This window comes from Humulus lupulus, chromosome 3, assembly GCF_963169125.1.
Source record: "Humulus lupulus chromosome 3, drHumLupu1.1, whole genome shotgun sequence".
Taxonomy (NCBI): Eukaryota; Viridiplantae; Streptophyta; class Magnoliopsida; order Rosales; family Cannabaceae; genus Humulus; species Humulus lupulus.
Genome location: NC_084795.1, coordinates 202,763,882 through 202,788,137, shown reverse-complemented (window position 1 = coordinate 202,788,137; position 24,256 = coordinate 202,763,882). Strand labels below are relative to the sequence as shown.

Genomic DNA, 24,256 nt, shown 5'->3' with positions numbered 1-24,256 from the left:
TGGAAAGATCTTCAAGATCTGTCTGTTATGGGTCCTTGGATTGTAATGGGAGACTTTAATGACATTTTAGCAAAAGAGGAGCGAATTGGCATAGAGTTAGATATAAGACATCCACTGATTTCATTGACTGTGTAGCAAACTGCCAACTTGAAGATGTCAAATATAGTGGGAATTTTTATACTTGGTGCAATAAACAGCATGGAGAAGACATGATTTATTCTAAGATAAATCATGTGCTGGCAAACCAAGTTTGGTTGAGTTTATTCCCTGATGCTGAGACTGTGTTTTTGAATGAGGGGCTGTTTGATCATACCCCAGCTGTCCTCACCGTTTATTCAAATGTCCCTTGTGGTAGGAAGCCTTTCAAGTATTTCAATATGTGGTCTACACATCCAGAATATTTTGAGAAGGTTAAAGTGACCTGGCAGCAACAAGTTACAGGGACAAAAATGTATCGAATAATTACTAAGTTGAAGGCTCTAAAGGCAGTATTCAAGGAGATCAATGCTCAAGGCTACTCTGATATAACTAGTGCAGAAATTCAAGCTAGAGATCACCTAGCTGAATGTCGAGATAAGCTTCAGCGTGAACCCTTAAACCCTGTCATACATGTCATGGAGTTGGAAGCTAGAAACAGGTATGCTAAGGTTCACAAGGATTATATTTCCTTTTTGCAGCAGAAATCTAAATTGAATTGGGCTAGAAATGGTGATGAGAATTCAACATTATTTCACATCAACATTCGGGAGAGAAGAAGGCACAATAGAATTCTCTCTATTGTTAACTCAAAGGGTGATCGGGTAGATGAGCCCATACAGGTTATTGAAGCCTTTTTAAGCTTCTACCAGGAACTTCTGGGTAGTAAGCTGCTGCAAAGAAAGAAAGTGTTGGCTGGAGTTATGAATCAAGGCCCTAAAGTAACATAAATTGCAATCAGAACTGCTCTTGACAGCTTACACAAAAGAAGAGGTTAAGAAAGTGTTCTTTGAAATACCTGGAATTAAAGCACCAGGTCCGGATGGTTATGGGAGTTTCTTTTTCCAAGAAAACTGGGATTTAATTGGAGATGAAGTTGCCGAAGCCATCATTTCTTTCTTAAAGTCTGGGCAGCTCCTTAAAGAGATAAATACCACAGTGCTAACACTTGTTCCCAAAACCAAGTGCCCTAATACAGTGAAGGATTATAGACCGATAGCCTGCTGCATTGTTATTTACAAAGCAGCTACGAAACTGATATGCTCGAGACTCAAAACAGTCCTCCCTAGTCTTGTCGCTCAAAATCAAGGAGGTTTTGTTCAAGGTCGTTTCATAGCGCACAATATAATGATTTGCCAAGACTTAGTCTGTCATTATGAGAGAAAATCATCAAAAGCCAGTTGTTTAATTAAGCTAGATTTACAAAAGGCTTATGATACCATTGAATGGAGCTTTATAGAAGAAATGTTGTATGGTTTTCATTTTCCTGAGCATTTTATTCAGCTGGTCATGACATGTATAAGAACACCACGATTTTCACTCATGCTCAATGGGTCGCTGCATGGCTGTTTTGAAGCCAAAAGAGGGTTGCGACAAGGGGACCCGATGTCACCTCTTATTTTTATAATGGGAATGGAGTATCTCACTAGAATAATGCAAAGAGTTGGCCAGAAATCTGACTTTATATTTCATAACAGGTGCAAAGAACTGAAGTTAAATCATCTCATTTTCACAGATGATGTCTTACTGTTTTGCAATGGTGATTATAAGAGCATCTATTATCTACTACATGGCCTCACACTATTTTCGCAAACATCAGGACTGCAGCCTAATGCTTCGACTTCTGCAATATATTGCAGTGGGATGAATTCTAATGAGGTCCAACGCATTTTGGAAGCTTCGCGATTTAGGAAAAGTGATGTTCCGTTCAGCTATCTAGGAGTCCCCATCTGTGCTAAGCGTATCTCTGCTAAGGATTGTAGCTTGCTGGTGGATAAAATGACTACTAGGATCAGGTCTTGGAGTACAAGGAACATCTCATTTGCAGGTCGGGCAGTCTTGATTAACTCTGTTCTCCTTGCAATTCATTCTTATTGGAGTCAAATTATGCTGCTGCCCAAGAAGTTGATTAAAGAGATTAAGGCTATCTGTCGAGCATTCTTGTGGACTGGTCAACAAATGATGGCTGGAGCAGGGAAAATAGCTTGGGACAGCATATGTAAGCCTAAAGCAGCAGGAGGTATAGGCTTCAAGAATATTTCTGAATGGAACAAAACAGCTATGTTCAAGTATGTATGGGCTGTAGCGGCTAAAGAAGATAATTTGTGGGTTAGATGGGTGCACAGTGTATACATAAAAGAAGGAGAATGGTGGGATTACATTGCCCCAGTACATGGTAGCTGGTATTGGAGGAAGGTTGTAGCAATCAAAGACAAAGTGAAGTCTCTTGTGGACTTAGCTCTGTTTACTCAAGGAAGATATAAGATTGCAGAGGGTTACAAGCTTCTATGTCCTGTACATGATCGGGTCAATTGGAGCAAGGAAGTTTGGGGGAGATTGGATACCCCAAAGCATAGTTTCACGCTATGGCTTGCTATCCAAGACAGGTTGAAGACTAAAGCAAGATTGTATCGGTTTAATGTTCTTTCTGAAACCAGATGTCAGTTTTGCTCAGTGGCAGATGAAACAACTACTCACCTATTCTTTGATTGTCCATTTTCTAGTGAGTGTCTCCAACAGATTAAGAGCTGGGTTCGCTGGGGGATATCTTCGTGCCAACTACCTTGCATTATGAGGGTGATTGGAAGAATGAAGGCAACAAAGTTCAGGAAAATGGTTCTTTCAGCTATTATTGCTGCACTGGTGTATCATTTATGGAGAGCCAGAAATGAAAGACTTTGGCTATCTTCCCTTGACAATCCAAAAAGCATTGTACAGAAGATTAAAGCAGCTAGTAAGATTAGAATTCAAAGTGTCTGGCCAAAAAAATTTTCTACGAAGGATTTAGAATGGTATATTGTATTATAAATATAATGTAATCAATGTACAGATCAAAGAAGTATGCTTTCAGACCCCTTTAGTGGGTGCTATTTGTTTGTAAATGGTTTTTGGTGTAATGAAATTCACTGCTGATTTACCAAAAAAAAAAAAAAAAAAATTAACTTATAATTTTATACAATAAAAAGTTTGATCAACACATTACACAATTTGCACTATTTAAAAAATTAAATCTATTATTTATGTAATTTTCGACCAAATATAAAAATAAATAGAAAAATGTTCAAAACAAATTCTACATTATAATCTAAAATATTTCAATTATTGTTTACTAACATTACCTAATATATTGAACTTATTAATATACAAAAAATATACAATATAAATTTAATATGGCAAATTTTGGGCAAAAAATAAAATAAAAAAGAGATTAAAAAAATTGAAATGTTACCCAAAAATCTCCAGAGCAGTTTTCCAAGCTCCTCTAAGCTTGTATGAACATTGCCCATAATATTTTCAACCTAAAAAAATATATAACAACCAAAATTTGTCAATATCAATCAATTTTTTCAAACTAAAAAAAAATAGAAATTAGTGCAAAAACTTGAAAAATACTTACCAAGCATATTCTCAAAGCTCATCTTGATGTTTGATGAAGATAATGATGAAATAGAGCTAAAATTTTTTAGTTTACACCCCAAAAATGGAGTTTTCGGTGGTGGAGTGAGAGGGGGTGCTGAAAATGGAGAAGAGGAAAAAAAGAAGAAAAAAAGGGGAAATGAGGAAGAAGGCACGGTGTTGTCCATATTTTCACCTTCGACATGTGGCGACCCCCAGTGATTGGCTTGGACGTTCATATATAGATATCCTCGGGGCATGTTACTGCCCGAGGCCTCTAGTCGAGGCAAGGGTCCTCTTCAGTGAGACCTTGCCTTTTACAGTGGGTCGTGGGCACCTTAGTAAGTTACTCCCCAATGTTCGTTCTCAGAGCTGGAGGTTCTCCAGCTTGGACAATTAAGGTGAGGGCTCTTGTCTCTAAGTCGCCTCCCATGTTCGAGGTTTTGGTTCTCAGACCTAAGATAAGGCGCAACGTGTCCGTCAATGCGGGTTTTCAGAGTCAAAGGATCGTCTAACAACCTTTATGGGCAGTCTGTCAACAGTGTTGTCGAATGTACGACTCGACAATTCGCACACCCACTACGCTGCCTGAAATGGAAATACTTACAGCATGCCCTAACAGTACTTAGGGCATGTTCCCTATAAAGTAGGTGCTTTTCGGCAATGGGCCCCGCAAATCTCGTTTGGGCCTTGGCCTCTATTCAATGCAGTCCAATGCATTGAATTGGTATTGATCCCCCTGTTATGGGAAGAATGTGTATTAATTACTTATGATTAGTATTAATGACCCCAGCCTCTATAAATAGGGTGGGGAGTCTCATTGTAAAGGGTTCAATTTTTTAGAGAGAAAACTACTTGAAGCTTGCAATCATAAGTAGAGGCTGTAATCAAGAGATTTCTAAACGCTGCCTGAGAATACACCATTGAATCTTGCAATCACAAGCTTATAATCCTCTTAATACCAATGACTCATGGACTAGGGTTCTTTTATAACATGAACCACGTAAAGATCCTTGCGTTCTTACAGTTTATTTCTTTAATCTCACTTATTAAGGTTGATAGCGAAAAAGACAGTCAATACACGGGCTAGACAAAATTAGGGGAAAATGAGGGACTCTATCTCGGCGGACCCATTAGGCCTGTCGAGATAGGCTATTAAAAATTACAATTCTTGGCAAACCATTTTGGCCCATCGAGAGAGAGTAACCGATCTTGGTAGACCCATTAGATCTGTTGAGATAGAGCAATTTTGTTATTTAAAAATGGCCACCAATCTCAGCAGCCCATTTGATGCCCCCCATGATTGTTCCTTATCTTGGCGGACACACACGGGCCCGTCGAGATCGGTACGACAAAATAGCCCAGTGTACGCCCTGATTTTCCCACGGGCTGATTAACGAGCTGAGATACGACCTAATCATGACTACCACATGGACATCCCCAAGACCGGAGCTGCCATCATAAGATCCTACCTCCTTAGCTCGAGGTAACCCAAGGGTTCGACAAGATTGCTTAAGGACTGAGTCTGGACTCTGAAGGCCGCAGGTCGAGGTAAGCATCCAGCTCGTGGTACGAGCTAGAGCTGGAGGCTGTGACCTTTTATGAAGTCAACCACGCAAGGTAAACGTGCATATATCAGACATCACGTGTATGATATATCCTTGACTTCTCGGACACGCAGCAGGAACGTGCGTATTCAGACACCCACGACTGGGTTGGGCCGTGCGGCCCATTATCCCCTTACCTATTGATTTGACCACACTTATGTGTCAGGTTTAGGAATTAATCATGAATGTCACAGAGTTGACATGATAGGTAAGAAGGTCACGGGATGACCTTCTTACCAACTCTCAAGTGCCTTCTCCTATAAATATGGAGACCCTGGGAGTTACAAGGGGTTGGATTCTATTGTGTAAGAAATATCCTATAAAAGAATACCCAGCATATAGCAATAATACTAACTGGTGGAGTAGAAGGATTTTAACCTTTGAACCACCTAAAAAACGTATTTTGTGTCACCATTCCATTTCCAAGATCATTCATCTATTTCGGTTCAACATAAGCACTAATCCCTTCCTCTTTCTTTTCTTAATTACCTGTTGGCAAAGAACAGCGTCAATAGTTTGGTGCTTTCATTGAGAGCAAGTTAGATTGGTGCTGTCGCAAACATCCAACTATGGTGACCACTCGATCCAGACACGATAACGAGACGGAACAACATGATGGGCAGGAGGCTCATCATGTCGCCATCCCCGACGAACAAATTCCTGAAGTCCAACAGCGGCCAGGAAAATAGCCGGCGGGCCAAGATGACACTGGAAGTTCGGCGCTCCGGCCACCTAATTCAAACCCAAGTTATTACACTGCGGTGGAGATGGAGAATGCTTAGCTAAGGAGCCAGCTAGCAATAGCTAACCAGCAGATCAAGGATGTGTTGGCCCGACTACCCCCTCTTACAACCGACGCTAACGTCGGAAAGAGGTAAGGCGAGACTCCTAAGTCCCGCCAGGGTAATCGGTCCAGGCATAACCGCTCAGACAGACTTCCGACAGCCAACTCTATTCCTTCATCGCACCGTTGAGAGGCAAACTTCGGAGAAATGCCTAGAGCCGGACAACAGCAGTACAGCCGTTCAGTTCGAACTTCTACTCCCAGCTCCCAACCAGCCTCGAGCGCACCCAGGAGAGCTCGAGGAAATTCCAGAAGGAGATCCGGGGAGGGATCGCAGCATCAGCCCGTCCCCAACAGCCATCCTGCGCCTCGTCCTGATCGCCAGGCGCGGGACCCGCAGGTTGGCAGGGCCGAGAGGCCCCCACCTAACCTCATCCGTCCTGATGGAACCAGAATCGCCTCTCTGGTCAGGCATCCTCCCTCTCCAATAAGATATCCATCTCCTCCTCGGCCCGTCCGAGATATTCCGGCCTATGGAAGGAGCAGGAGAGACCCGCCTTCCGTAGGGCCCTCTCGACGTAGCAGGGCGCCGAGAGATAGCCCAGATCCTCACCGCCAAAGGCGGGCTCCGAGCCTCTCTAGCAGGAGCCACTGGACCGGTAGTCGCTGGAGTGACCTTTCTGGCGGAGACCTGCGTTAGCGTTTGAGCTCGGCACAAAGTCCTCAAACCACCCAGGGGGGCGACCTGCGAGATCGCCTTAATTCTCATAGAGGAGAACAAGTAGGAGGTGACAGCCATGCTCACTCAGGGGGAGCCCTGTCCGAAGTACATAACGGCGGGAATGTCCCAAATAACCTATCTTAAGATAGGAGGGGCAATAACCCACCAAATATGTACAATGGATCCGGAGCTGTTGAACAGCCCCGGAATAACCAAGGAAATCAGGACAAAACCCTCGAGCGCCTGGCTTAGATGGAGGAGCTGATGAGGAAGCTCCTGTCGGAGAAAGAGAAAGATGAGTATGATTCAGGGGACAAGATGGAGCTCTTCGCCCCCAGCATAGTAGCAACGACTTACCCACCCGGTTTTCGTATGCCGCACCTGTCCAAATTCAATGGGGACGGAGACCTGTCGGATCATCTGTGGATGTTCAACACCCTGATGATGGCCCACAACATTGGCCCCAAGCTGAGATGTTTGATATTTCCTTCCACACTGACTGGACCAGCCAGGCAGTGGTTCAAGCAAGGAAAAAGACAGTCAATCAACTCCTGGAAAACTTTCTTAGCTGATTTCAAAAGGGCATTCCGAGCATCCTAGGCTGCCCGCGTCAAGGCTGATTCTCTGGCTAACGTGAGGCAGCAGCCCGACGAAACCCTGAAGGCCTACCTGAGCAGGTTCGCAAACGTCGCTGCTCGGGCCAGAGACACGGATGACAGCTCCAAGATCATGGCCTTGAGAACTGGAATCCTCGTCGGAGGGGAACTCTGGAAAGATATACAAAGAAAGGGAGTTAGCTCGGTGAACGAGTTCCTGAATAGGCCCAAGAATGGATCAACTTGGAGGAGGCCGAAGCCTCAGCTGCAGGAACCAGCCAAGTCCCTGAACAGCCCGCTGGAGTGGAGATGGAGGTCATGGCAGCGACCCAAAATGTCACACAGAACAACCAGCTCGGTGGAGGCAAAAGAAAGGGGAATAACGAGGGCAGCCAGCACGGTCAAAAGAAGAGTAAGTCCGTAGACAAGTTTAAGCCCGTCTACGTGACTTATACAGAGCTCACCCAATCTAGGGAGAACATCTTCCTAGCTAACTCTACTCGCCTCCCCTGGAAGAGGCCAGAGCCGTTGAAGCACCAGAAGGGGAAGAGAGACACTTCCAAGTTTTGCCGTTTTCACAACGATGTTGGCCACAATATCGATGATTGTAGGCATTTGAAAGATGAGATCGAGACTCTCATCCGGGCCGGCCCCTTGGTCTAGTACGCGTGGAACAGGGTTCCAGCAAGTCGACCTGCTCCGGAGGTTCCGGCCAGTCAGCCCGGGTCTTGGGTAGATCAGGACGCCCCTCCCCCTGTGATAGGAGGAGAGATATCCACAATATATGGAGGTCCGCATATGGCTGGCACAAGCAGGGGCACCCAGAAAAGATATGTAAATTAACTCAAGGCGCATAATGGAGTAGAGTTCATCCCGGAGCAGCGTCTGCCAAAGCAGCAGCGATTGGAGAGGCAACTGATCATTTTTACGGAAGAAGATGCAGGCCATGTCCAGTTCCCTCATAATGACCCTCTGGTCGTAGCAGTTCAGCTTGCTAATCGGAGGTTTAGGAGGGTGCTGATCGACAATGGGAGCTCGGTAAACCTCCTATTCCGGTCAACATTGGAGAAGATGGGTTTGACTGTCGCCGAGCTGAAGGCGACCTCCATGATGCTGTATGGTTTTTCGGGAGAAGGATCAGCGGCTATAGGGACTATCGAGCTGGTAATCACCCTAGGTGAAGGACCCCGGACAGTCTGCAAGCTCCTCGAGTTCGTGGTCATCGATTGCTCCGCTGCGTACAACGCAATTTTGGGATGGCCCACGCTCATAGCCTTTGAGGCCACCACTTCCATTCGCCACCTCGCGATGAAATTTCCTACCTCCACGGGAATATGCACTGTCCGTGGCGATCAACTCGCTGCCAGGGAATGCTACAACATTTCCATGAAGGGAAAATCGAAACCCGGGCAGCTGGCAATGGCCATCCAAAGTGGTGAAGAGGAATCCCAGGAACCCTTGGCTGATCCTGAGATTGAAAAACCTCAAAGCGCCGAAGGGGAAATATCATCTTAAGTGAGGATATTGACCCCCAAATAGGCAAGGACAGATCCGAGCTCCAGGCTATTGAGGAGCTCGAAGAAGTAAGCATCGACCCGCAGAACCCTTTACGGATGGTCAAGCTCAGGAAAGACCTCTGTAGCAAGAGGAAGGCAGAGCTGACTAGATTTCTGCGGGATAACCTAGATGTGTTTGCGTGGTCACACGAGGACATGGTGGGAATCAGCCCGAGTGTCATCATGCACACCCTTCATCTGGATAAAAGCATTCCTGTAAAGTCCCAGAAGCAAAGACGCCTAGGAAAAACCCGGGCTGAAGCCTTAGAAGAAGAAGTAGCCCGGCTTAAGAAATGCGGCTTTATCCGTGAAGCCAAGTTTCCGATTTGGGTCACCAACCTCGTGCTGGTCCCGAAGCCCAACGGGAAGTGGCGGACCTGCATCGACTTCTCCGACCTGAATAAATCCTTCCCCAAGGATTGTTTTCCATTGCCAAGGATTGACCAACTGGTGGATGCCACGGCGGGGCACGAGCTCATGTCCTTTATGGATGCGTACTCAGGCTACAATCAGATCGCCATGAATCCGGTGGACCAGGAACACACCAGCTTCATGACCCCGACTAACGTTTATTGTTACAAGGTCATGCCGTTCGGGCTGAAGAACGCCGGTGCTACATACCAGAGGTTAGTAAACAGAATGTTCGCAAACTAGATCGGGAAAAACATGGAAGTATACGTTGATGACATGTTAGTCAAGTCAAAGACTGCCGATAACCATGTTTCCGACCTGGAAGAATGTTTCAAGATACTACGGGAGTATGGCATGAGGCTTAATCCACAGAAGTGCACCTTTGGAGTTGCATCGGGAAAATTCCTGGGTTTCATCGTCAATACCCGGGGAATCGAGGCAAACCCCGACAAGATCAGATCATTGCTCGAGCTTCCCTCACCCAGGTCGCGCAAAGATGTCCAAGGCCTGACAGGAAGGGTGGCAGCTCTCAACCGGTTTATTTCAAAATCCACCGATAAGTGCTTGCCATTCTACAACTTGCTTCGAGGAAATAAGAAGTTCGAATGGACAGAAAAGTGCGAAAGCGCTTTCCTTGACCTGAAGGCACATCTGGTCGAGCCACTCGTACTATCTAAACCAAAAGCAGGAGAGCCTCTTTTTCTCTACCTGGCTGTCACGGAGGATGCAGCCAGTGCTGTATTAGTCTGGGAAGAAGACCGGATTCAAAAACCAGTCTACTACGTCAGCAAGAGACTTCTCGGAGTTGACTCCCAGTACCCGTTGATGGAGAAATTGGCGTTCTGCCTTATCACGGTCTCGCGAAAGCTCAGGCCATACTTCTAGTCCCACTCAATACACGTCATGACCGATCAGCCTTTAAGGCAGGTTTTGCAAAAACCTGAAGCATCGGGACGTCTGTTAAAGTGGGCCGTCGAACTCAGTCAGTTCGAGATTTTGTACACCCCACGAACTGCTATAAAGAGTCAGGCCCTGGCCGATTTCGTAGCAGAGTGCACAGGATTCCGGGACGATCCTGCAGAAGACTCACCCCAGGTCACCTCGGCCTAGGCGTCGTGGAGGATCTTAGTGGATGGTTCATCCAACGAGAACGGCTCTGGAGCTGGAATCATTTTGATATCCCCTGAGGGACATAGATTCCACTCGGTGCTGAGATTCGGATTCAAGGCCTCCAACAATGAGGCCGAATACGAAGCTTTGCTGGCCGGACTGAGGATAGCCAAGGAGCTGAAGGCGGTCTCCGTCCAGTGCTTCAGTGACTCCCAGCTCGTGGTAAACCAGGTTCTGGGCGAATATCAAGCACGGGGACCCAAGATGGCTGCCTACCTAGCAAAGGTAAAAGTGGAACTGTCCGCGTTTGGGCGAGGCTCGATCGAGCAGATACCTCGGGAGCAGAACGCTAACACAGATGCTCTGGCCAAGCTCGCCACCTCTGGGAGACGGAGACCTTGGGGTTAGTGCCGATAGAATTCTTGGAGAAACCAAGTATAGAAGAAGCCAGGACAGAGGTTGAGATGATCGACGCCAGGCCGACCTGGATGACCCCCATCCTTGAGTATCTCGCCGAAGGCAAGCTGACTGAAGGACGTAACGATGCACGGCGGGTCCTGTACCAAGCTCCTAGGTATACGATGGTCGATGGGGTGTTGTACCGACGTGGGCACTCCCTACCTCTCCTCCGATGTGTTCTTCCAGGAGAGGCAAAGGCCATTCTATAGGAAGTGCACGAAGGATTTTGCGGAGACCACACTGGGGGGCAAAGCTTGGCCTTAAAGGTCCTGAGGCAAGGATATTACTGGCCCACTCTGTCCAAAGATTCGATCTCGTACGTGAAGAAGTGCGACAAGTGCCAGCGATTTGCCACAGTTGCCCGAGCTCCCCCAGTCGAGCTGAAGATGATCTCTTCCCCATGACCGTTTGCGGTTTGGGGGATCGACTTGGTTGGCGCCCTCCCTACTAGAAAGGGCGGGGTCCGTTACGCCGTGGTGGCCATCGACTACTTTACGAAGTGGGCTGAGGCAGAGCCTTTGGCGATGATGACTTCCAAAAAAGTCCTCGACTTCGTGGTTAAGAGCATTATCTGCCGATTCGGGTTGCCCAAGAAAATCATTTCCGACAATGGGACTCAGTTCGACAGCGACCTCTTCACTGAGTTTTGCGAAAGGTACGGAATTGTGAAAATTTTCTCCTCCGTGGCCTATCCTCAGGCGAATGGCCAGGTCGAGGCTGTCAACAAGACTCTAAAGGCGAGCCTCAAGAAGAGACTAGACGAAGCGAAGGGGGTCTAGCCAGAACAGCTCCCCCAGGTTCTGTGGGCATACCGGACCTCGCATCGGACTCCTACGGGTCATACTCCTTTTTCCTTGACCTTTGGGAGTGAGGTAGTCCTCCCTGTGGAGATTAAGGTACTTTCACATAGGGTCCAGTCATATGACCAGGACTGCAACCACGAGCTACTTTGCACTTCCCTTGACTTGGTTGATGAAAGACGAGAAGATTCGCAACTCCAGCTCGGCCATTATTAGCAGAAAATCACTCGCTATTTCAACTCAAAAGTCAAGAAGCGCGCCTTTGGCGTTGGTGACCTGGTCCTCAGGAGAGTTTTCTTGGCCGGTAAGGATCCCAAAGATGGAGTATTTGGACCGAACTGGGAAGGACCATATCAAGTCATCGAGGTCATTAAAGAGGGAACTTACAAATTAGCTCGGTTAGATGGAGGGGCAGTCACACGAACTTGGAACGCCATCCATTTGAAGAGATATTATCAATGATTTCCTTGTTAGGCCTAAAAGGCCATTTTTTATGTATTACGCAATGAGAATTAACTTTTCGTTTATGATTGTACATATTTACAAGTGTAATCTAGAGTAACCACGAAAGACCCTTTCCCAGTTACTTGGGGGGCATATGGTACCTGGATATAACCAGGCCGCCTTAAAGACTTAGAAGTTAATTCAAATCGATTGATCGTTGTTTTTCTTAAGAAACGCGAGATTTTGATAAGGGATTAACGCGAACTAAGTCCTACCCTGGATTTAACTAGGTCTCCTTTAAAGCATAGAAGTTAATTTAAATCGATTGATCGTTGTTCTTCTTAAAGAGCACGAGATATTGATAAAAATTAACACGAAATAAGTTTTCAAATTAAGTTCTTGGATATAACCGGGTCATAAAACTTAGAAGTTAATTTAAATCGATTGATCGTTGTTCTTCTTAAAGAGCACGAGATATTGATAAAAATTAACACAAACTAAGTTTTCAAATTAAGTTCCTGGATATGACCGGGTCATAAAACTTAGAAGTTAATTTAAATTGATTGATCGTTGTTTTTCTTAAAAAGCACGAGATATTGATAAAAATTAACGCGAACTAAGTTTTTCAAAAATTGTAACTGAAATGCATGAAGGCAAACGGGAGTAAACCAATTTAAAATAAAAATTAATTGTCTCGAGGTGGAAACACCTCATGCAAAAGTTACAACAAAAAATAAGAATAATAAAAGAGTGGGAGCAAGATGGAAAGGCCCTAGGTTCCACCAGTTGGCCCCTTGGAGGTCATCGTCTCGCCCTGCTCAGCTGCGCCGGAGGCTTCCCCGGCCTCGGAAGGTGCTTCTTTCTCGAGGCGAGCTTTAAATCCCTCCAGCAAGGGCTCCCAGATGTCCGCGGCCAAGAAGGAGAAGTCGGCGTCTGGATTATAGGCCCAGCAATGGTAGAACATTTCCTCCATGGCGGTGGCTCAAGCTGCCTGCTCGGCCTCCAGGGCGGCCTTGGCCTCAGCCTTCGCAGTATCTAGGTCCGCCCGCGTAGCGGCCAGGGCGGCTTTGGTGGTCTCGAGCTCTTGTAGCTTGGAACGGGCCTCTTCCAGCTCGGCCTGCGCGGCTGCCAGGGTGTCCTTAGTCGTCTGCAAGGAAGTCTGATGAGTGGCCACCACCGCCTGGTGCTCGCTCCTCATATCTTCGAGCTGGGCCTTGGTCTTGGCTATGCTCCGATGAAGGGCAGCGGCGCTCTACGAAAATGGAAAGGAAACTACCTTAGAAAAAAAAAAAAGAGAAGGGAGAAAGGAAAAACAGGGCAAGGCATGATAATCAAAAACCGTAACAGGGTAGGGTCAGCTTATCGTTATGGCCATGCCCAATGAAGATTCCAGCACGCTCACCGGGCTCCTTGTCTCGATGGCCCTGAGCTCCCTCTCATTGAATTTGTAAATGTGGTTGACGGCATAGTTCGTCGTCTCATGCACCGTCCCCCGGAAGGCCTCTGGAATCTTCTCCAGGTCCTGGGGGTCAACCGGGATGCGCACCTCGGAAGGTGCAATTGCCGAGGCCCCGGGCTCCGCCCCTGTGTCTCGGACGAAGGTCGGAGCTTGCGGAGGGGGTGGGGGCATGCTGCTCCCCCCTGCGGCAGGAGGAACAGTTTCCACGACTTGGGCTGCTGGGGTCTACTCTTTCTCCTTTGCAGGAGACTTGGTTGGGGTCCCGACGACTTTCTTCGACGTCCGGAGCTTTTTCATTTTGGGCCTAGAGACCTCAGTTGAGGAGTTCCCCCCGGCGAACGCATCTCGCAGACTCTTTCCTGCGGGCTGAGACATCTCTTCTGTCAAAACAAAGACATGGTTAGTGCAAAAGTTAGCAGCCATGCAAAAGCAAAAACAAAGGGGGAAAAAGAGAAATTCAAATATGTATATATATACTAAAGGGAATCCTACCCCCTGAGCTAGAAGAAGAATCTATGATTATGACCATCGGCCCCGGAGCTTCCACGGGGGAATCTAAGGCAATTATTTCTTGAGCTGGTGCAGGTTTTGGATCCGAGGCTGGCTCAGGACTAGACTCCTCTACATATTGCCTAAGACCCGGAGCTACGGTGCCCTCCCGGAGTGATGGCCATGAACGGAGGTTAGTCCCATACTCCTCGAATAAGACCGACCTAAAGGCTAGGGTGTTGTCTACAACTATGGTACCCCTAGGACGGCTACTTTCGTAGTCCAGCACGAGCTGGTTGACGCAGTGGAGTAGGGTTTCATCTAAGTCTGGGTCACTTCGGTGATGTTGGATGATTTGTTTGGGATTGTACCTAGCTAGCTGGGGGTCAGCAGTGGCCCTATCTAAGCTCCTAAACATGTAAAGGTTACCTTGGCCAGAAGGACCAGCGGCTGCTCCGGACCGGATCCTCTCCTCGTCTGTTCTTTGGGCGACCTCCAACCCCCGCTTCCTCGTCCTCATGAGGGGCACTTCGTCCTCCTCGTCCTCCTCATCTTCATCCCCTGCGACCTCCTCCACGATGATAGGCCTAGTATCGCGGGTTGGGGGGAGCGCCCGGGCCCTCCTCAGGTTCAGAGTCTGGCCTTCAGAGATCAGCTTACAGGCCAGCATCGTCTCGTCTGTCATGAGCAGACGATAATCCTTTTTACTGGGGGGCAAGCCTGCCAGTGTCTCGTACTGGCTGCCGAGGGTCACAAACTTCTCTGTCCTCGCGAAGATAGTTGCAGAATTATCCTAAGTCAGAAATGGATATAGGGGAAGTTAACCGATACTTAACTTACGAGCTAAGGTTAAAAGGAACTTACGAGGATGATTGAAGTAGGGCAGCTCGCAGTTTCGGAACCCCGTCGACATAAAGAATTGATCTTTGAAGTCGTTGGGGTGGCTGGGCAGCTCGATGACCGCAGCCGTGTTGGGGAACCGGGTTAAGTAGTAAAACCTGTCACCTCGCCCCCGCTGCTCCGGGCTGGCCTTGAGGCAGAAGAAATACAGAATGTCTGCAGGAGTGGGGACCTCCCACTCCTGTTTCAAGAACAAGTATCTTAACCCCGCCAACAAACGGTAAGAGTTGGGGGGGAGCTGGAATGGGGCCAACCTCACGAAGTTGAGGAGATCGGCGAAGTACTGGTCCAACGGGAGGAAGGCCCCCGCCTTGAAATGTTCATCGTTCCAGGCCGAGAACGCCTCATCAAGTGGCGCGCAGCTCCGCTCGCCTTCTGCGGGAGGTCAGGCAATCACGGATCCTCTCCCCAGCTCGATGTTATGGGAGAGAAATATTCTGTTTACCCTCGCCTGGTCAGTAATCTTTGAGACAATCCTCTCCGCCTCAAAGAACGCGTCGGGGGCCACCTCGAGCTCCCGTTCCACTGCTGGCCCGAAGTTGGGAATCGGGGATTCAGCCATCACCTTCTTTCCCTTGTCTTGTTGGGAGGATGAGCTGCCTACGGACTTCTTGGGAACGTTCCTCTTGGGTCCCATCTGGTCGCCTAGTGAACAAAAAGAAGAAATTTTAGAAAAAGACGACCTAAAAATGGAGAAGAATCTGAGTATGTTTCCTTGGCACGAGCTGAGGTAGGCCCAGCCCGTGGAGAGTGAGACCACGCGGTTCTATGAACACGCGCCTGTGCTCCCAACAGATCCCCAATTACTCGGAATTCGTGTGTCAGGAGGGTCAGAATAGAATTTTCCTTGGAAGGAAAGTTTCAGTAGGCAGGGAAGGCAAAACCGCCTGTGAAGCGTGTCCCCTAAGCTACCCGGTTTTGCACCCGAAATACTGAATACTTTGAACCAGCAAACCAAAAATCCTACCCAGAAATTTTCCCTAGAAAATGCATCCTATAAACCATGCTCCTAAATGGTTTTTTACTGCACAGATACCCTAACCTAAAAGGCTTTCACCCTTCATGCCCACAAAAAACCAGCAAACCCTTGCATGCAGCTACAGTAAATATTTACCTAAGCTACAGTGAAAAATAATTTCAAAACATGCACAGTCAGGGGACTTACAGTATGTGTTGGTTGAGAAGAGGATGAAGGGATCCCCTAGGTAGGGGCTTCGTCGGAGTAGTTGATTCCAAAGCTTCAAAGGAACCCTTGCACCTGAACTTCTTGAGTGTTAGGAATGGCGGTCGGGAAGAAGAGGGTTTTTCTTTTGAAGATGAAGAGAGAAGAAGGGGAAAATTTCTGAAAAATTTCAAAATGAACGGGTGGCCCATGCATAAGGTGGCCATCCCTTTTATATGTGTCAAGGGCCACGTGAAGAGGGCCATTGGATTGCCCTAATGTGGGATCCAAGGCCCTCCACTCGAAAGATGAAACGACGGCTGAGTATAGGCTAGGCCATTAAATGCGGTTCTCGGAAGACCTACCGTCACCAACCACGATGTTCCACGTATTCGGCGCTTGCGTAAGATGTGGAATATGAAGAGTTCATGTGGAAGCCTAAAAGCCCCTACTGTGGCCCTACACGATGTCGTGTACCACGAGCAGAGGCTTGGGGGGCAGATGTACGCCCTGATTTTCCCACGGGCTGATTAACAAGCTGAGATACGACCTAATCATGACTACCACATGGACATCCCCAAGACCGGCACTGCCATTGTAATATCCTACCTCCTTAGCTCGAGGTAACCCAAGGGTTCGCCAAGATTGCTTAAGGATTGAGTCTGGACTCTGAAGGCCGCAGGTCGAGGTAAGCATCCAGCTCGTGGTACGAGCTAGAGTTGGAGGCTGTGACCTTTTATGAAGTCAACCACACAAGGTAAACGTGCATTTATCAGACATCACAAGTATGATATATCCCTGACTTCTCGGACACGCAGCAGGAACGTGCGTATTCAGACACCCACGACTGGGTTGGGCCGTGCGACCCATTATCCCCTTACCTATTATTTGACCACACTTATGTGTCAGGTTTAGAAATTAATCATGAATGTCACAAAGTTGACATGATAGGTAAGAAGGTCACGGGGTGACCTTCTTACCAACTCTCAAGTGCCTTCTCCTATAAATATGGAGACCCTGGGAGTTACAAGGGGTTGGATTCTATTGTGTTAGAAATATCCTGTAAAAGAATACCCAGCATATAGCAATAATACTGACTGGTGGAGTAGAAGGATTTTAACCTTTGAACCACCTAAAAAACGTATTTTGTGTCACCATTCCATTTCCAAGATCATTCATCTATTTCGGTTCAACATAAGCACTAATCCCTTCCTCTTTCTTTTCTTAATTACCTGTTGGCAAAGAACCGCGTCAACACCCAGTTTTTAAGTAGTGTAATGATTCAAGTGTCTGTTACCTAAAATGTATAATCATTAGGCTAAGTAGTACATATAATTAAATTCCGACCAAGTGGGAGAATGTTAGAATATTATGAATTAATTGGAATTACCAAAAACCATAATTCTAATTGATTCTAATTAAAGTTAATATTGGGATTAATTGACAAATATTCTTAATATGGTCAGCATTAATTCAGTTAGTCGCATATATTGAGTTATCTAATTTACATATTCTCATTGATTGTCAATCATTTTGACATAAATTATGGCATGGACTTTGATGGAAAGTCTCACCTATATAAATATAGGGTCTTGGTTCCCAAGCCCGTTGCTCACTCTCACACTCCATCTAATAGAGCTAGCAAGAGTTTGGAAGTCATTTACCTTCTCTAATTCACTTTCTTTTATTTTTGCATATCTAAATACATATATTGAAGTTATTAACTTCAATGGTTGGAGGTACACTATATTGATCCACCTTTTATTTTGTGACAATCCTATTGATTTTATTTCCACGTACATATAGGATTATTTATGCCTATAGAATTTCTTACACATGCTCATTTCAGGTGACCTCACGGTTCCAATCTTTTCTCAATGCAGACGCCTATTGTACCTCGAAGTCATGTGGCTCCACAAGCAGCCCAATCTCACGGACCGATCCCACGAGTCCTAACCAAGCTTCACAAGCTCAGGCACCTCTTCATTAGCTCTGCCAATCCCATGAGACCAGTCGCAGATTTTATTAGCAAGATAAAAGCCTTGAGGAAATACAATTCTCATTCAACATTCTTACGGAGCCGATCCTGGGATCTCTCTCCAAAGTACCGAACCTCCACAAGATTGAACTAGATGGCAGCAACCGCACCGGATCAAAAGGAACTCATTTGGAGAATTTCGACATGAAGGATTATACTTGGAATAGTCACATAACCAGCTCTCCAGTAAAATAATAGCCTTATTGGAAAACATTATGGGATTATTCTACGTAAACCTGAACAAGTTGGAAGGTGAGTGTCGGTGTTGTTCGGTTCGAATAAGAAGATGTTGTAGCATGTAGACTTGTCGAGGAATGTGTTGGAGTTTAACATGTCCAAGCGCTATTACAAAAAAAAGTCATTTGCGTCAGTTGCCAATTGTCACAAATAATTTTTTTGCATCAGTTTTAAAAGTGACGCAGAATCTCATGATGCAACCTCTCTAGCATTTGTGACAGTAGACAACTGACGCAAACTTGGCATTTGTGACAGTTAGCAACTGACGCAAATGTTACCTTTTGTGACAGTGCCCAACTAAAGCAAATGATATATTAAAAAAAGGGTTTATACGTACTCTTTTGGATCATGTGCTTTGTCCAATTACCTGTTGGACCCTGTGTTTTGAAAAATAACTTTTTGAACCATGTGTTTTGTAAAATAGTTCAAATAGACGCCTAAACACAATATTTATTAAGAAAAACTTGACTATGATAACATAGCTTTTAGGCAGAATGATTATGATTTTGTTTTGAATTATTAGTTTGGTGAATTATTTGTGATTTTAGCTCAAAAAACTTTACAAAAACCAAGTATAGGGGTCTATTTGAACCATTATGCAAAACACAAGGTCCAAAAAGTAATTGGTCAAAACATAGGGTCCAAACAAGTAATGGGAGAAAACACAAAGTCCAAAAAAGTATAAGCCCTTAAAAAAATAAAGTTAAAAACTTTAAAAGAACAACCTACAAAATAACTATTTTTTTATTTAAAATAATATTAAAATTATTAATATATTTGATTGCTTAAAAAAGAAATACCCAAAATCATTCTAAATATTATCAAACTCAAAACCAAACTTATAATATCAAGAACACAATATCAAACTCAAAATTTATTGATACAATATACATAACAAATTTACAAACTCTAAGAAAATGGAAATTTATACAAAAATAAGTTATTCCTTGTAAATAACCAAAGTTATTATTTTCTTATAAGCTGCTTAAATATGACCTTAGGTTAAGTTTTATTAGTTTGTAGTTTAATTTGAGTGATGGAAATTAAAAAGATTGCTTAAGTTTAAATTATTTATTTTAAGGTATGATCTTGGAAGTAGTTATAATTTAGATAATTATAATTATAATAGCTAGTAATTTATTGGATTTTAGTATATGATTAAATTAGTAAATAGTTTTAACTTTTAAATTAAATTAGAATATAACTTTATTAAAGAATAATGCACACATGTTATTTGGTGGTATAAGAAGTATACATGTAGCATTAAATTAAGTTCCAATTATTTAAAATTAGCTAGTATGGCCGAAATTCCCTAGAGAATTAATAGGTGATTTTTTTTCATGAATTAATTAATTAATATTGAAGCTAAATTAATTGAAGAACAAGACTAGGTGGTGTGGGAAGCAAAAGGATAGGCAAGGATGGACTAGTTTGAATTAAGTGACTATGTGTCAACACAAGCTAGTTAATTTAGTTTAAAGAGTCTAAAACTAAGTAGAGAAAGTGGTGGGTTGGTTGTACTAGAAATAACTAAGATTTCAAATATAATGCATAGTCATAGACGTGGAGACAATGTAGGAAGCAAGGCTTGAACCTAGACTCAAGTTTGAATCAAATGGAGGCTATGTGGCATTTAGAGAGTAATTGTAGCACATGACTAGGGAAGTGCATAGGTTGGCCGAAACCACTAAAGAAGAGGGCGTTTTGAATTTTTGAAAAATTGTTGAAGTAAAGTGGAGAAGTTTAAGGAAGATGGTTGGGGTTAGGAGCCTATAAATAGGGCCATTTACCTTCACATTTTTCACACACAAACAAAGCATAAAACACTCTCCCATTTTTGAAATTACTCTCTCCCAAAAGTTCTCATCTTTTTGCCCCATAAACACACCATAGCCAAACCACTATAGCCATTATAGTGCTTGAAATTTCTTTCTTCTTCTATTTTCTTAACTAACTTCAAACACTCTAGCCATTATAAAACCCTATATCTGAAATACTAAACCCTATCAAGCCAATATATATAAAAAAATATCCCAAGTTTCCAAGCTCTTGGTGTAGTGTTGGAGACAAGCATTGAAGAAAGGCTCAGAAGTTCGATCTTTTGATTCTATGGTGAAGGTATGACTTTATAAGGTTTAGAGTAATTGAAAGTTTAGTCTATTATAAGTCTCTAATCTTAAATATTATTTTTATTTCATATATAAAGGTTTTGGGCAATTCTCTATAGCAAAAGCAATTTATTTTCTTCTCTTTTTCCACACTCAAGGTAAGGAAAATTAGGTAGTTTAGTTTATGACCTAGCTTGTGACATGTATGACCCTAACATATCAGGTACAAAAAGAAGATAAGTGTGGCTGGAACTAAGGTTTTCATAAATGTATGACGGACCTAAGTTGATGTCCGGTAGGCTCGGTTGCCAAAAATTTTTGATGGACTTATGTCTGGGGCTTAATTGCCACCCCTGTATAAGCATTTATCTTTTTGTTATACCTGTCTTGTTATTATGACCTATGAATATGACCTATGATTATGATCTCTTATGACCTATGGTTAAGATCTAGATTATGTTTATGTTTTAGGGTATGATGAACTGTTGTATGATTTTTGGTATGTCTGTTATGATTGCTTGTTATATGACTTTTGTTTGTATTTTCCTTACTAGGCTTATAAGCTCACTCCTTATTATGTCTGTGTGCAGGCAATTGAGGATAGAAAGGCTGATAGTGAGTGGGACTTAAGAGCTTAGTAATGTATTCATGGGAACCATATAGCTGAGGAATGATCTAGCGGGCCTATTTTATTAAAGAATTTTCTTTTAAGTATTATTTTTTTTTATCTTAATGTTGCTCATTTTATTTTGTTACAAACTTATTTTATTTTTGTAAAGACACGGGATCCCTTTGCTTATTATGATTTTCATAAATAAAGGAGCAATATTTATGTTTATGATCCAACACTGTATTCTTGATAATATTATGAGAAATTAGGGCGTTACAAGTGGTACCAGAACCGCGACTATATTGGTCCTGAACTTTCTCATGAAATACACACGAAAACTACAAAGGACCAACTCACTACCGAAGTATACTCATTTTCAAAATATGTTTTGTAATGTTTCTCTTGTATTGTTTATTTTCAGAATTTAGCACAATGGAACCAAGTGTTGTTAGAAAAGTTAATGCGATAGGAAGAATAACCGACCCTGATTGTGAGACTGAGTTCAAAAAGGTGTTTCTCAGAATTTACCGAACTCACAAGGAGATAGAAAGGATTATTGGTAGTCATACAACCCTATTAAAATCACATGAGAAGTTCATAGTTCTCATGCATTCAGCCAAATTACAGTTAGCATAACCGAGTTTAAAGATAGCATTGAACGAAGTTTTATTTGATCATGATGTACCTATTGAAGATAAATACGAGATATTTATGGATAGGTTTGCACGAAATTTTAGCATATTCGAAGATGTCATATTATTAAATGGAGAAATAGGAGAAAAAGTTCATCAGTTAGCAGAAAACCTTAGGGAAGGATTTCTTAGTAATATTCCTTTCACTTTAAGATTTATTTACACCCAAGATGATTATGAGGACTTCACTCAGGACATGCTAGAAGATGGATCCAATGTTGAAGATTAGATGAATATAAGAACACATCGTTAAGTTTTATTTTATGTTAGTTTTAGAAAATTTTCACTAGTTTGTAAATAATTTCTTATTTTAATAAAACATGCTATTTTCTTTTATTTTCATTGTTAAGTAAATGTTAAGAAATTTGGATTCAATTGAAAGCGTAAAGTTTAAATTCCTCTCTTATAAGTTAGCTCATTTGTGAAGGCTCATTTGCTTTGCATTAAAATGAATAACAATTAATAAAGCAAGGGTTCAAATTCATGTCTTTTGGGTTCAAGTGGAAGTTAGGGGCCTTAGTAGAGGGTACAATATACTGAACCCAACCCTCCTCCATGGAAGATTCAATTGTTAAGGCCCATTTACTCGAGTTGGACTTATTTTTAATAGGGTAGCTTTTAGTAGATAGATGGACCTAATAGACAATAGTACAATAGGATAAGTTATAACTTCTGCTTGTTTCCCTTGGCGTAGGTCCGGGATAGTCCTTTGTTCCCCAGTCTGGGGTTACAATTTTCTCTTCTGGTGGAAATAGAAAAAAAATATGGAGCATGAACCAAGAAGATTCGAAAGACTAAATGGCCAAGAAAGAGGTCAGGGAAGAGGCCGAGGAAGAGACCGAGGAAGGGAAAGAGGGCGAGGAAGAAGAGTAGCTGCCACCCACCTATATGAAGAATTTTCAAACATACCAACGAAAGAACTGGCAGCTACTTGCCGATCGAGAAAACTTGGAAAGAGAATATGCCTGTCTTAGGGAAGAGTTAAGGAGGAGGGAAGAATAATTCCAAATAAACCAAGGACAACAACAACAAGTGGTGCAACAAGCCATTCCTCTAGCATAATTATTACAGTTGGCAAAACCTCGTTACGAGACAGTATATGAACGCTTAAGGAAATAGAAACCACTGAACTTCGATGGAAAATAAGACCCAATAGAAGCGGAAGAATGGCTTCACTCGGTAGAATATATCTTAGAACATATGCGATTTGGGAGTGATGACCGAGTCTTGTGTGCCTCGATTTTACTCAAGAAAGACGTCCGCATCTAGTGGGATATAGTGAAGCAAAGCCGAGATGTAAACCTTATGACATGGGATGTGTTTGTCTAGGTGTTCAACAAAAAGTATTACGGTCCTGTGATTCTAGCCACAAGGGTGGACGAATTCATCGTGCTTACTCAAGGGAATTTAACTATGACAGAGTACGCTAGAAAATTTGACCGACTGGCCAAGTTCGCAGTAGACATTGTACCTACCAAGACGCTAAGAGTTCAAAGATTCATTAAAGGACTAAAGCCAATGATAGCCCGAGACGTGAAGCCAGTTCGAGGAGTAACCACATGCGCAAAAACATTGGAAATAGCCTTGGAAGCTAAACAATCAGAAGATAGAATCTGGAAAGAAGGTGCGGCGAGGAGGGACGCTGAAAAGAGAAACAACGAACATAATGACCACAAGAGGAAACATGATGGTGGTCAAATCCAGAAGGCTGACAAGAAAGGTGTTATACCCAAAAATTGGAGATCAAGGACGTGGCAATAAATGTGACAAGTGGCAGTACATGGACAGAAAAAGACACGTTAATAGTCAATAAATACATTGATTCCTCAGAGTTGTGATAAAGTGACCCGGTAGACTGACGAAGAATTTGGACTGCTTGGAAGATGTCATAACCAAGTCAAGTGCACCTTGATCCTAGGAGAGCTAAGGGGAGTGGTCCTAGGAGACCCCAAGTAGGGTGTGGTCCTAAGAGACCCCAAGGAGGTAAGCTCGGACTTACCCGAGGTGAGATGCCAAGGGAGTTGGCTTGGACCACCTTGGTCCGAGGAGAGCCAAGCTTCGATAACCTTTGGTCCAAGGAAAGCTTGAAGGAGTAATCAACATGCATGTGAGACTACGTCAAAATCCCCGGAACGACTCTAGCAAGAATTGGTCTAGGCACCCGGGAATCAGTTGAGGAATCAGTTGTATTTTAAATATTTCTTGTAATATAAATATAAGATGAATAATAAAATATCCCTATTGAAAGGGGATATCAGTTGAGGATCCCAGGCCTATAAATAGAGGGCTTATGGGATGAGAGAGGGGCTTCTTCTTTCTAGAGAGAGAAAATTGGGTCTGAGTATTCTAGAGAGAGGTACCTACTTTATGGGGAACATGCCCCAGGTACTGTCAGGGCGTGCTACAACACTCAAAAAAATTGTGGACGGATCGCCCAAAAAGATTGTTAAACGATCCTCTGGCACTGCAAACCCGAATTGGT

The 24,256-nt window shown here is 43.8% G+C and overlaps 1 protein-coding gene across 1 annotated transcript; it reads left to right on the top strand.

The window, feature by feature from the left end:
* Window positions 1–209: 209 nt before the first annotated feature.
* Window positions 210–22,003, top strand: LOC133825325 (uncharacterized). The gene is made up of 6 exons (XM_062258284.1): window positions 210–858; window positions 953–2,987; window positions 3,663–3,768; window positions 21,027–21,087; window positions 21,504–21,641; window positions 21,777–22,003. Exons 1-6 carry the CDS (start codon window positions 210–212, stop codon window positions 22,001–22,003), a joined length of 3,216 nt encoding a protein of 1,071 aa, XP_062114268.1.
* Window positions 22,004–24,256: the final 2,253 nt, after the last annotated feature.